General features: G+C 37.3%; 1 protein-coding gene across 1 annotated transcript; it reads right to left on the minus strand.

Annotated features, from left to right (window-relative positions):
* Positions 1-7271: 7271 nt before the first annotated feature.
* GCK72_023267 (uncharacterized protein) lies at positions 7272-14052 on the minus strand (the record flags this gene model as incomplete). The annotated part of the gene is made up of 12 exons (XM_003106625.2): positions 7272-7448; positions 9629-9745; positions 9792-9914; positions 9962-10093; positions 10141-10346; positions 10393-10561; positions 10607-10840; positions 10890-11028; positions 12381-12535; positions 12837-12982; positions 13692-13834; positions 13880-14052. The coding sequence occupies 12 exons, from the start codon at positions 14050-14052 to the stop codon at positions 7272-7274; spliced, it is 1914 nt and encodes a 637-aa protein (XP_003106673.2).
* Positions 14053-14710: the final 658 nt, after the last annotated feature.

Below are 14710 nucleotides of genomic sequence, written 5' to 3' on the forward strand. Positions count from 1 at the left end.
ATTACAGATAGGAGAAGAGACCAATACAGGGGTGCGTCGCAATGTCATAGCGGTATAACACACGCTGCCGCTCACCACTACCCCTCACATTGTCGCACCGGACAGGACTGTCTGTACACTCGTGATCAGGTGTACTATCTAACAGTTTGACACGCTCATAGAGAGTCTCTCTACCTCAGTGCCCTCACAGAAATGAGTCTACTATGCCCCGGTAAAGAGACGAAGAAGGAGGAGGACAAATGGACGAGAAGAAGTTTGCACAATGCCTAAAGGGTGTCCTTCCGATCAGGTCGTTCCTCACACTTTATTGTGGGAGGATTGAGAGAACTTGACAGACGAGAGAATTAGGTATTAGAAGGTCTTTGATTTTTTCTTTGGAGCAATATGTTTACCGTATTTGTTCAGGCTATTTTTCATATGTACTTTGAACTGTATGTAGCAAATAAAAATATACCGGAATAGGAGTCGGACAAAAAATCTATGAACTCATAAAACTAGTCCAAGAAGAATAGTACTTCGAAATCTTATACATCATGAGAATCTCTGAATTCGTCTACCTAAACAACTGAATACAAATTTTGATACCACCCAGTTATTTCATTTGCCAATGCATCATTAATAAAACATTAATTTGCTCTTTTTTTACCCCACTGAAATGCTCTGGATCATGTCCCATGTGAACTAGAGGTGCTCTGACTCTCCACGACCACACACATACACATTTTGTCCACTCAACACAAGCTTGATGTCTCCACTGTCCACTCGAGAAAAGCGCATTATCCGCCGCCACCTTTCTAGGATCCAAGTCGTGAGAAAATAACGACTTAACCCAAAATGGAAATGGCTACATATTTGGAGAGTGGTACGGTACTGGCAAGAATTATATTCAATCAACACGATTATTTATGCGAAATGGTCAAAACAGGGCGGATTATTTCTCCTCTCACTTAAAACTGAGTGTTCACAGTTCATTGAACTTTTTGCTAGTGGCGGATTGGAATGAGGATGATGACAATGACATAACACAATGAAGAGTGGTCAGACAGTGAAAGTATTCGGAAGGAGTAGAGTGACCAATGATATATGTTGTATCCAGAGAGAAGAGTGAATACGGAAAACGAAAATGTTTGTTCAACGGATTTCTAATGATAACTCATGATTATCACGGAGTTTGACATAAGAATGTGTAAAAATGAAACACAATAGTGAACACTGATAGAGAAACAATAACAATCGGTGTACTATTGGATCAAAAATGAAACTAGAAATCATATTCAGTCTCTCAAAACGGTCAATAGGACATCAATGATTCATTGTTCAATTCGAAAAATAATTCAATAATTTCGAAATGTATCAGATCCCGAATATAAACAAAACAGGAAGGGGTGTGGCCAATTTTTTTTTTCATTTTTCCAGAACATTTATGTTAGTCAGCACTATTCAATCAATATAAAAGACCTAAAAGTAAAGAAATTTCTGGAATTCATCCAGGTTTTGATCTCTGTTTGCAAATGTTGCTGCGGCTCCCGAGGAAAAAGGGATATAACAAAAGATATAGTTGAAAAAGAGGGAGATAAAAGAAGAAGGAGGTCCATCAGGGATATTGAAACTTGAGAAGGAAGTGACTTGCTGTTCCTCGTGTTTTTATTATGATGAAATAAGTTGAACATACAAGTTGGAGCATGAAAAAACGAAAAATGGTGTTTTGAGGGATCCAAGGCCCGGTAAGTACTGAATTTAAAGAAATATGAATCCGTTAATGCCGTTTCCAAACAGAGAACATTTGAAACTAGATATCCTCGTGATAATTATTTTTTTGTTTGAAATGACCGGTGTCTCATAACAGACTCGACAAAACTGAGCGATTTCCGGTGGTTCTGTGTGACCACGCATAGATGTTCCGTTCAAATTTCAACATTTTTCTAGAACATCAGAACCAATTTCGAAGTTTGTGTTTTTTGGGATTTTAAAAGAGGCGAAACTTTCTTTCAAGACCAAAAATGACAATAACGCAAAAAAAAACCTGGCAATTAAAAAACCAATAGGAATGGTGGTAAGCCTATTAATTTAATATTATGAGAACGTGTGAAAGGAATATTTATTTTTGTTTGCCCTATAAAGCCGAATAGCCAGGTAGCTTGAGTAGAAAGATGACTCAAACGGTCAAATTTAACTTTTTAGTCAGATCTCAACATTAAAAGCAAAACTGTTCATATGTATATAGAACCAAAAACGCTTTCTTCCAGTAAAAATTTTATGAAACCAGATCTAAATACATCATATCCGAATGTATCCGTATTCAAAAACAAGATATGTTAAAATAGTGACCGATTGAAAAACGGCTCAACCTCTCTCTCCCGACATACACACACCTCAAATCTCGAAAGAAATCAATTATGTTCGAGGGGGCATCTCTCCCATATCTACACGCCTGTCCTGTTCTCATCCTCTCTCCTACTTTTTTCCTCCTCCCTCTCCATTTTGTCTGTTGAAACCGATCGGCGGGGCGCAATCAGCCTAGCCGCCGTCAAGATTAGGATCTATTGATTTCCGCGCGGAAATCGAAATTGAAATCGAATAAGAGAAACAGAAATTAGAAAAGAAATAAAAATTTTGTAATCGTCATCATGATCGGACATATCGAGAGCGTCGAATTGACCATCACGTTTTTCTAATTTGACATCCTTATTTCTTTTTGATTGGAAGGTCAGTATTGAGAAAGAACAGATGAGTTTTCATCATGTTTTCTCATGAATATTTTACGACTTAAGACATCACACTAATGACAAAATGTATATTTTCCGGGAAAATAAATGTTTGTTTATTTGCATCAAAACAATGCATGTCGGAAGTGCGAAAAATGACAGCTTTAAAAACATCGTACACAGAAACTCAAGCCTATGTTCAAAAAACATCCAAATTTTCCGATTAAGATTTTTTAAGGCGTTAACAAGTACATATACTAATTCATATATGGTGAAACATCTCACAAAAAATCACCCGTTTCGAATTTCTGATTCATAGTCACTCATCATTTCAAAAACCGAAAATGAACGCGCGAATTATATCGGGGGTTAAAGGTAGTATCCGGACGTTGTTTGCAGAAAGGCAAAAGAAATATAAAAAGAGAGAGAAAGAAGAAGAGATTGTGTTGCCGAATTAAACCAACCCAAAAAATCTCTTTCTCCACTTTTTTCCTTCATTTCCCCCAAAGTGAAAAAAGGTGTGTAACAATAGGGCAAGTTACGGTTGCCGCCCGACGGTAAGGCCCCACAATTATGCGTCCTTATGAAGTGAGATATAGAGAGAGAAAGACAAAACCAGTGAGTGTTGCTAAGATTTACACCATTTCCCCATTTCTCTTCCGCCCAGAAAACCGACTAGTCAAGAAAAAATACGCATGAAACAAGATTCTGAAAGGAAAAGTGACAAAAGTGAGATAATGTAGGCGACCAAGTAAAAAAAATGAGCAGATGAGTGAGGAAAGAAGAATGCGGTGGGTGTGGTAGAATGTGCTTAGGACCAGGGGCACTTTGTAGATGCAGAGGGCAATTGGTTGAGAAGAGTAAAGGGACCCTTTATGCCAGATGTGTGAAGAACGTTTGGGCTCCTCGTTTTTCTTCATTTTCTAATACAAACAATATTTTGAGTATGCTTATTTTTCTTGTGTACATTGAATATATAAGAAATAATAATAACAATCATTATTCTCATAATGCAAATCATGTCTAAAGTGTCAACAGAAAATCTTTTTGGAAAAATGGTATGAATGATATAAATGTGGACATATCCAGAGTTTTAAATTAAAATACTTGTGTAAAACTAGCAAAGATATGGGTGTAAGCTAAATTATTATGAAAATAATCTAAGCTATGCGTGATCTAAATAATGTTTGAAACTGTTTACAAGAGATCTCTGACTCACACTCAACCCACTACATTATACCCCCATTATTTTACAATAATAAACATATATCGGAAAACGAGACGAATGTGCAGATTAGGTCAAGTGTCGGAGGGGAAAGCAGGAGGACCAATATGCGACTGTCCACGATAGACGGATAAGATGGATGAGAGAAGAGAACGCTCGTAGCTTTTTGGGTCGACTCAAGTACAAAGTCTCAGAGCAACATATTATGCGTTTCTACCAATAGATCAATTGCGGACCACGGATGAAATGACACTCTTTTCTCTTTCTTCTCTATCATCATCATTTATTGTTGATGGATCACTCAAATTAGAGAGACGCAGACAGATGTAGGTGAGCTATCACAAGAGCAAATTTATCATGGAGCCGGAATAGAATGGGAGAGGACTCTTTGGAGTTCGAATGAGTCCACCGCGGTGGGCCAGGTGTGTGGTGTGCAAAGTACTGAGTGTCCAGAAATGTAATGATAAGATTATATGACTCATCGGTCGAAAAAAAAAAGATTGGCTCCTGTGTCACTTTATCAAAAAAAAAAGAGGTCATCCGTTCAACTAGGAGAAACATTGTCTCTTGAACTTCTTCTGTAATTATTTTCAAAACTCGAAAAACATTGTTTCTACCTCCCATAAAAACGTTCTTCTCAAAAAAAGCTATTTGACGTGGAAACAGCTGAATTCTACTATTGCCTGCATTTGCTTCGTTTCAAATCAGTTATTCCAGTTTCAGATGCTCAATGACGTCACTAATCCTAAATCACAAAAGCACCTACCAGAAGATTTTTCTCTTTTTGGTGGTTAGAAACTTTTACACATGCGAATAGAAACATTTTGAGCAAGATTACTAATGTATATGGTTACCAAACGAATTGATGGAAGTAGAAACATGAGTATCATAAAAGAAACGCAAACAATAACAACAATACTTCCAAAAATACATACAACACTAGTAATTTCAATGTATGTCTTGTAGCCGATACGCGTTATCAATTTACACCTCTTATTGCCTTAACACAAATATACCCCGATAACCGTACATTTCATACTATGATGAGAACTCAGTGACCGGGGGTTTTAACAGAATCGGATAAAAACTGACCTGTACAACTGCTGTAGTGCTGGATAAAACGTCGACAAGACTCCAGGAGAGCCCAAAATTACTGGATGTTGTGCCTCTCCGCGGCATTTCGATTTTCGGGTTGCTTCTGGTTTTACTCAATTATCAGTCCATCAAATTGATTGAAATTTTGGGTTTTCTAAATTTAGAATAGAAAATTATCTCTTTGTTTTTCCACAGTTATTTATTCAAAGAATAGTAGAAGGATAAGAAAAAATGAAGAAGAAATTTTTGAAGAATGAAACAAGAATAAAAATGAAAAGAGTTGGGTTGAGCAGTAAACGAGAAGATGGAACATGAAAAAAGAAAGTACGAAATTTTATGTACATACATCGTTTGAAAAGAGAGCGGTTTTTGAGAGATGAAAAAAACGGAGTATATGACAAAAACGTATAGTAACCTTAAAGATAATAAATTTCATGAACTAATCTATGCTGAAAGGTTAAAAAATACACAAGTAATGAAAATCGTAAGAAATAGTAGGCGTAATTGGATGGAAGTCGTTATTATAATAATAACTAGCATTTTTTCCGTTTTTGTCATCTGACATTAGACACCCTTATTTGGAAAATGCGAAAAGAAAAATTATACGATTAGACAGTTTTTTGCACCTGTCCCTCGTTTTGCTTTCACTGTCTACAAAACTTTTTTCCGACAAAAAATAAAAAACGACGCCTGAACAGAGAAAAAAGTAAGTTTCTATGTTTGTGTGTGTGCAGGGAAACCGATGATAGAGAAGCATATGACAGAAAAACTGATAAGAATTTACCTTTGAAGTTTTGATTTCATATTTCCAATTAAAGAGTCGACCGCAGGTTAGTTTTTGATAGAAGGCGAGATCTTTGAGAACTAAAACAAATCGGCTTTTTTGTGTGTAACGTACAAAAATTGATAATGTGGGGTGCTCGTTTTTGTTGTTATATCATATGTGTATATTCACGGACGATTGGAGCAAAGTACAAAAGATTCCTTTTTTGTTTTTTTTGTAGTTTTGTTCAGCTTTTCTTTGCACATAAAATTTATTGAGAATACAAAAAAGAGATTAAATTCAATGAATAAATTAGTTGGAGCGAGATGGGCATTGACAGTATCCAGCGTCTGGTCCGATTGGTCCCTCCTTTCCACACTTTCCTGGTGCTCCATCTTTTCCGTGGGCTCCAGTTCTTCCATTCTTTCCTGGGTGTCCTTGACGTCCTTCATCTCCTGGATTTCCCTTTGATCCGTCCTTTCCTGGCTCTCCTTGTGGTCCACGTGGGCCTTGTGGTCCTGGACGTCCTGGATTTCCTGGAGTGTAAACGGTTCCTGGTTGACCAGATTCTCCACGTTGTCCTGGTCTTCCTTGTGGTCCTTGTGGTCCATTGTCTCCTGGCTCTCCAACTGGTCCTGGGGTTCCAGCCTCTCCTGGAACTCCACGTTGTCCTGGACGACCTCCGTTTCCTGGTGGTCCTGGTGGTCCGGCATCTCCTCGTGGTCCACGTGGTCCAGCTGGACACTTGATGCATCCACCTGGAATATCATGAGTGACGAGAAGAGCAACTCCTGGTGCTCCGTTCTTTCCGTCCTCTCCATCTGGTCCTGGAAGTCCTCCAAGTCCTGGTTCTCCTTTCTCTCCTGGTGGTCCGGCTGGACAAGCGGCGGCGCGGGCCTCACATTGACAGCCATCAGAACTTCTCTTGTTGCGGAGATTGATTCCCATGAGCTTCTTGACATCACGTTGAACGGAACCAGACTGTTGACGAGCTCCACCATGAAGTGCCATAATATTTCCCCAGGTTACATCAGACACGTCCTGAAATCAAAAATACTCCAATAACAAAAAACATAATAAATGTATAGACACTGACCTTGAAGTTCTCCATACCAAGAGAAATATCCTCGCTGAGTTTGTTGATATCATTCATAATAACAAGAACAGAGCATAACGAGGCAGTGATAACTACCACGCTAGTAGCGCAGGAAACTGTGAGAGCGAATGTCATCGTCAGAAGACGTTGATGAGATTTCTAACATTCTATCTGTCTTTTATATGGGAATGAAAACGGTAGAAAAAGTAGTCCTGGGTATCAAGTATTCCGTGATGGCGGCCGCCATCGTTTCTCAAAGAAAAAACTCTGCGGCGTATTTGACGCGCCTAATATCTCATATCGCATCATTGTGATCATCGTCAAAATGGAAAAAGTAGGGAGATGTTTTGAGAATTTATGATAATAAACAAGAAAAAATTGAAAAAATCAGAAAAAGTTGAGAATTGACATAATTGAGTCATTATCACGATAGGCTACAGGTACAATAAGGAGGCAGATGATAGTGAACAATGTTGCAGTACAAAACAGACAAAGCAGAAGTCGATCGACCACAGAAGCCAGTTGTTGCCACTGCCATTGGATTCGGGATCTTTCGTCGAGAATCTGAAATTATTGTTTAAAAATTTTATAATTTGGTACTAGTAACCATATTGTCAATTTCAAATCTTTATTATTTCAATCCCACATTTACGACCAGAAAATATGAAACAATTTCTAGGAAGCCCTCCAAAATTACACGTCCCCTATTAGTGACAGCTGCTGTCTATTGCCTCCTCATTTCACACCGATATGCGGCAAACCTGCCCGCGTTTAATTTGCAACACACAGAGAAGAGGCATGCGGGGGTATAGCTCAGTGGTAGAGCGCTCCCTTAGCATGGGAGAGGGCTGGGGTTCAATTCCCCATACCTCCAGAAACTTTTTTTCTTTTTTGTTTTAGTTTATAGCATTAAGAGGCACTATCTGTAAGAGTGAGAATGTTTGTGTTGGGCCTTGGCACAGTTGCAAAAAGTTGTTTCAATCCAAACTCTTTTTACAGCATATGTACCCCTATGGTAGTGACTTACAAAAAATATGTCACCAGTCCTCTATGACGTCATCATAGGAAAATATGCCCAATAATCGACTTTTCACCCAAAAATTCATAAAAATTTCAATTTTTCAAATAACTTTAGGAAACTTTGGCAACATGTTAGGAGTGATTTTGACTACCTCTACACAAATTTTCAGCCCCTCAGACACCCCAGAAACCATTCAAGTTAATTCCATTTTCATGTTTTTCCAACTTTTCTCGAAAAATCCCTCTAGAAGTACTCAAATTTCAAATCGTATTCGTATTCTCCGCAAAAAGTTTTATTAGGTCCAGTAAAAATCATCAAAAAACCATTGCACCATTTTGAGATTTTTTGGTTTTTTCAAAAATCACATAAGGGTCCCCCCTTATGAAAAAAAAATTTTCACGAAAAATTCAAAGAAAAAATTTGTTCCGAAAATAATCAGAATATTGAGAAAAGACTTAGAATAAACCAATTCCAAGATTATACATCTCAGAAATTGGTTTGAACCAATTTCGTTTTTTTCTTCATCGAAATTTTTTCCCATTTTTTGACGTTTTCATCAATATTTTGTACTGAAGTACACAAATTTCAAGTAATGTACTTGATACTCGCTAAATTTAACAAATAATCAAAATAAGACAAATGAAAAACCATTGGACCATTTTGAGATATTTTCATTTATTTCGAAAATCACATAAGGGTCCCCCCCCATGGAACACAATTTTTATCGAAAAAATATTTAAACATTATTTTGATTTAAAAACGTTCAGAACATTGATGCAATATTACAAGACGTTTAGTAAAAGAGTTTTGAACGTTTTTAAATCAAAATAATGTTTAAATATTTTTTCGATAAAAATTGTGTTCCATGGGGGGGACCCTTATGTGATTTTCGAAATAAATGAAAATATCTCAAAATGGTTCAATGGTTTTTCATTTGTCTTATTTTGATTATTTGTTAAATTTAGCGAGTATCAAGTACATTACTTGAAATTTGTGTACTTCAGTACAAAATATTGATGAAAACGTCAAAAAATGGGAAAAAATTTCGATGAAGAAAAAAACGAAATCGGTTCAAACCAATTTCTGAGATGTAAAATCTTGGAATTGGTTTATTCTAAGTCTTTTCTCAATATTCTGATTATTTTCGGAACAAATTTTTTCTTTGAATTTTTCGTGAAAATTTTTTTTCATAAGGGGGGACCCTTATGTGATTTTTGAAAAAACCAAAAAATCTCAAAATGGTGCAATGGTTTTTTGATGATTTTTACTGGACCTAATAAAACTTTTTGCGGAGAATACGAATACGATTTGAAATTTGAGTACTTCTAGAGGGATTTTTCGAGAAAAGTTGGAAAAACATGAAAATGGAATTAACTTGAACGGTTTCTGGGGTGTCTGAGGGGCTGAAAATTTGTGTAGAGGTAGTCAAAATCACTCCTAACATGTTGCCAAAGTTTCCTAAAGTTATTTGAAAAATTGAAATTTTTATGAATTTTTGGGTGAAAAGTCAATTATTGGTCATATTTTCCTATGATGACGTCATAGAGGACTGGTGACATATTTTTTGTAAATCACTACCATAGGGGTACATATGCTGTGAAAAGAGTTCGGATTGAAACAACTTTTTGCAACTGTGCCAAGAGGAATCCTCATCTTACAGACAACGCCTCTTAAATGATTAATAGTAATAGTTTTTCCAACAAAATTTACAAAGGATACTCACTTCTTCTCGGATTTCATGTTGCTGAAGACTTCTGTAAACCCTCTTCAATATCCTCCTAAACCTTGTTTCAAATTCTGTCAACACTGAATTTGATGATGCAGATATTCTTGGCATTATCTGAAATTTTCCATTTGGATATTATCAAGCAAAAGATAATACTTACGCCATCACTAACAACCCGTCCTAAGAAAGTACTCTCACTCGCGAAATCTTCTCTTATTGTCGACCCATTCATTGGCTTTGAATCGGCAACCAGTGAGCTCATTATTGATTCTGCGTAAATGTGCTGAAAAATTCTTTTTGATTCATGGAACAAAAAACTAGAACACATACCACAAGTGGATCCATACACTCGCACTCTCGATTTGCATTTTGTTCTTTTGATTTCGCTCTAACATTTGACATGTTTTTCACTCTTTTCAAATCTCGAAGAATTGAACTTCGACGAATTGTTGACTTTTTACTCTGCAACATTAGTTTGATACAAAACTATAACAGATGGTATGTCATACCTGTGATGCTTTCAATAAGGCTATACTATCTGGCTCTCTAATCGACATCCTCATAAATGTCGCCAGATATCCTAATATCCACTTTTGCATCCACGCTGGAACATGTCTTCCCTGATTTGCTGCTCCATTTCGATGCATGTTTAGAGTAATTACGTTGACACATGTAGCGAGACACACCATGAGTAAAGAAGATACATAGTACATTCCTAAAATATACATGTTGTCATTTGTTAGAACGAAGAATTGACTCACCAATTAGAGGGACTCCTTCAGATGTCGGAGGAATGGACTCAGTAATTGATTGGAGATAAACACCCATAGAGAGCAATGTGGTGATGATCATATTGATTTTTTCTCCGGTTTCTGGAGGCATCAAGAATCCAAGAACAGCCATGGAGGAGATGAGAACGCAGGGAACAATCTAAAATGGATAAAACGAATGTGTACTCAATAAATGTGTACTTACATGATTAAAAACATAAAATAATGGTCTTCTATGCATATGAATCCTAATTACAATTGTTGGCCAATCACTATTGGTATCTGATGGAAATCTTACAACTTCCCGTACAGCTGTCATATCGACAAGATCGAATTCACTGTTATTCATGTAACTCGACAGATCCCCCTTATCGGTGTTTAACCCAAGATTGATCTCTGTGATGTCATGGGACCACGATGCGAATTTGAGATCACATTGCTGAAAGTGTCGTTTTTCTTGTAGTTAGTCACCACTACTTTTCCCATACCTGATCATCAAATGGATAATATCTGACTCGTATTGGACACGAACTCCGGAACAATGCGGAAAATAGCCATGTCACATTCCCATCACTTGTCACCATCACATCCGTTGAAACAAGAGACGCATAATATTCGCGAATCGCACTGAAAACGGGTTTTATATGAGAGATTAGAAGATTTCTCTGCTGTAGCAAGAACTAGCTTATATATATATTTTAATAGTGATCCAATGGAGATATGCGGGGGTATAGCTCAGTGGTAGAGCGCTCCCTTAGCATGGGAGAGGGCTGGGGTTCAATTCCCCATACCTCCAGAAACGTTTTTTGTTATTATTTTTGATACGTGCTATAATTACTTCTGCAATTGGTTTTGATTCCATCCCTTTTTTCTTGGAAACAGTTTTTGCGCAGCTTGGGAAATACCAGTTCTAAAACATAATTTGAAACTGCAGTCATGCATGAAGCACATCATGTTTCAAAAGTGCCCGAGACAAATGTCATTCCAGAGATCACTCCCTCGCTATCTCATTATAATTAACCCCATACCCTCTTCATCTCTAATTCCATATTCTTTTTTTTATGTCTCTTTTATATTTGAATCGAATGATTTGCTCTCCCCCGCTTTTGCTTCTGTCAGTTTTGATTTTCATAAAAAATAACATGCAAATTCAATGTACTTGGGAGCGCAGTTGTGTCAAATTATGCAAAACATTGTGTGATTTTCTTAGAAACTAGGTTTTTTGGTTTTGGAGTAAAAAACGCACTTTCAAAAGTTTCCAGGCGCAGAAAAAAATAGAACGCCTCGGGGCTTGTTTTTTGTCAAAACTAATACTAATTTGCATGCACATCAAACCCGAAAAAGTGTGGGGACGAGTCTTATTTTCTGCGCGACCCCACATTTTTTCTCACTTTTCTGTTTTTTCTTTTGTTTGGTTGGGTTCGCAACCAAATTGAAATATTTATCTGAATGAACGTTGTAACGTTGGGCTGGTCGTCTCGGTTGCTGATATGTAAGCCACCGAGTTTGTTTCTGTGTGTTGGCTCAAAAACATACGGAGCAACAGCAGCAGGAGCAAAGAGAAAAATGAGAGCTTCGACCCCTTAAGAAGGATGAGACGACCGTTCACGAGCCAAAAACAAGTAATTATTTTGTTTTCATTTGACTAACAGCTCAACGCAAAACGGCGAGAAAAGACCCTAGGATTAGAATTACGTTTTTGCCCCTTCATTTTTCTTTTCACACACCGGTATTTTCATAAATTAAAACTCATCAATTTGGTCTATGAGTTTTGTTGGGATCAGAATGAATTATTTCAAAGAAAAAAGCAGGAATCTAAGAATACTATGAAAAGAGCGAGACAGAAAAAAAACCCGGAAGATTTGCGTTCTATTCAATAGACAAATGAAGAGGTTCTATCTGTTTTTCAAGCCAATTGAATACTTATAAGTGGGAAAATCTCAAGATTATTCAGATACAGATAATATAATAGAACTCACTTATTAACAAGAATGATGTCAGGTTTCCAGATTCTGGCGTGTGGGATATATATCGCTTTTATATCAGACCACAACGTTTCATTCCAGGATAATCTCGGATCCATCCAGTTTATGTTTAGCCAACTCCTTGTAGTCAACGCCTGGTTTCGCTCATCCTGAAAAATAAGAGTTCATCATTGTGAGCTTTATTCTGTTGTTGCGCGACCGAAAACTAGAAATTCCATTAAAAATTATTTTAAAAATGTCTTCTTACCAAACGTACCATTGGTACTTATTTTGAGCTATTCTCGAACAAACATTTTTACAGAGTTTCACTCCAAAAGGAAAAAAAAAGAAAACTCTTGAAATGCTCCTAAGTGGAATTCAGATTAAGAACCAAAACACTCATGTACCAAAAAAGGAAAAAAAAAACACAATTACAACTTTCACAAATTTGCTTCTTTTTTCCTTACTTACCATTTCTACAATTTGATTCAACAGGAAGCCGAATGTGACATTTGTTGGTTGCGAATGATGTATACATGGTCTCACATCTTTTTCGTATATCGTATGATCCAAGAGTGACCGATACAAAGCCTCCTCGGTTCCATCAATTGAGCCCTCTGAAACAAGAAAAATGGAACTTTTCTTGGGTCTCGCTTTTATGGAAGCATTAGAAGACCCAAATTCGTCCCATGGGATCATAATGATGAACATCTACATTTTTATCACAACAACACAATCTTTTGTTTTACTTTGTCTTCCTCTCCTGCTCCTTTTCAAACAAGTTGTTGGGAGAAATTTTACAACTGTGTTGCCCCCAACTCAAATCCAATTTGCCAAATTACATCGTTTTCGTTGTTTTCTGAACTTTGCCCCGGCACACCCCATCGCCGACCGCCCTATTCTTATTTCTTCTCTTCTCACTGCTTCCTACAAATCAAAACGACGGTGGATCGAGGCATCTAGAAGCTATAAAATAACCCCAAAAACTAGTTAGAGTAATGCATTTCTTTCAGTGGACACACCTATAGTTTCCGCAGGACCATTCGACACCAACTACTAGTCCTTAACTCGTCCCGTCACATTTTGTTTGATGAGCTTTTGGAGAAGAGACATCAAAGGATATTGAATCTATTTATGCTCAAAAACAACAAGAGTGGAAGAACCGGAAGAGAAAGAGGGGGTTTTGGCTTTGAGGATTGGAAAACTGGATGGAATATAAAAGAAAAATGAAAAAGGGGAATCTTGTGACTTTGAATTTTGACTTGATGTCATATCAAGAATAAAAATGAATGACAGTTCTGGGTGGATTGACATCTGAAAACTCACTTGTTCGAAGGGCTTTTTCCAATCGATTTGGGTCAAAGTTAAGCATTGGAACAACTGCGGGGACATGTTCTTGTTCAGATGATAATGATGATAGTTTTGATATCGTTCCTAATGAAGTCTCCTCGTTGGGGACTGTGAGTTTTCTGAAAATTGTTAATTATTCATATTTCACAGACATCAATGCATACGCTTCTGCAATCTCGAAATGTTCTTCTTTCCCGTCGGTATCATTAGTCTGTCTACTATCCAGTAAGGAGAATAACACTCGATTCTCGACATTCTTCATTCCAACTATTCCACATGGTACAAGTTCAATGATTAGAAGAATACAAAAAGTTGGACACGAATAACATATGACCATAAAGAATATTTACGAAGTTGAGACCGACGACTGGACTGGGTAGCCAATTTGAGAAGCCGACGACAACGTCGAAGGGGACGGATGGGCGGAGAAGAGTAGAAGAAGAAGAAGAAGCAGGAGGTCCTCTCTTCTGACGTACGTGACGTGGAGTGCGAATGTGATGGTGTGGAAGAGAGCACAAAAAAAGATGGAAAAAGGAGCTAGAGAGAAGGCAGAGCTCGACGAGCAAGTTTTGAACGGTGGCACGGCTCGTCGAGTTGGAAAGGGCGGAGTTTGGAACGACGAAGATGTCCGGAGGAGAGAAGAAAGCGTGGGGAACATGGAGAAACGACAAGTTTCATATTCTGTTTTTTTGTCATAATCACGGGAAAATATTGATAGGGAATACGTGGTACACTGTCTAGATACCGAAAGTCTATTCAGGGTTTCAGTAAACAACATCGACAAAAACTAGTTCACTCGTGGTAACGTCAAATAAAAATGTTACAATTCAGTTTCAATTCAAAAAGTGCACATGGAACATAACGAGATAATTGGATGTAAAATGAACAAACTCATCTGTTTGGATACTGTATAATAAAACATTTTTGCATAGTGTCAACAGTATGGAACAGCGATACTGAGTATATCTTACAGAACCTCCCTCCAATTTACACCA

The sequence above is a fragment of the Caenorhabditis remanei genome, chromosome X, assembly GCF_010183535.1.
Source record: "Caenorhabditis remanei strain PX506 chromosome X, whole genome shotgun sequence".
Classification (NCBI taxonomy): Eukaryota; Metazoa; Nematoda; class Chromadorea; order Rhabditida; family Rhabditidae; genus Caenorhabditis; species Caenorhabditis remanei.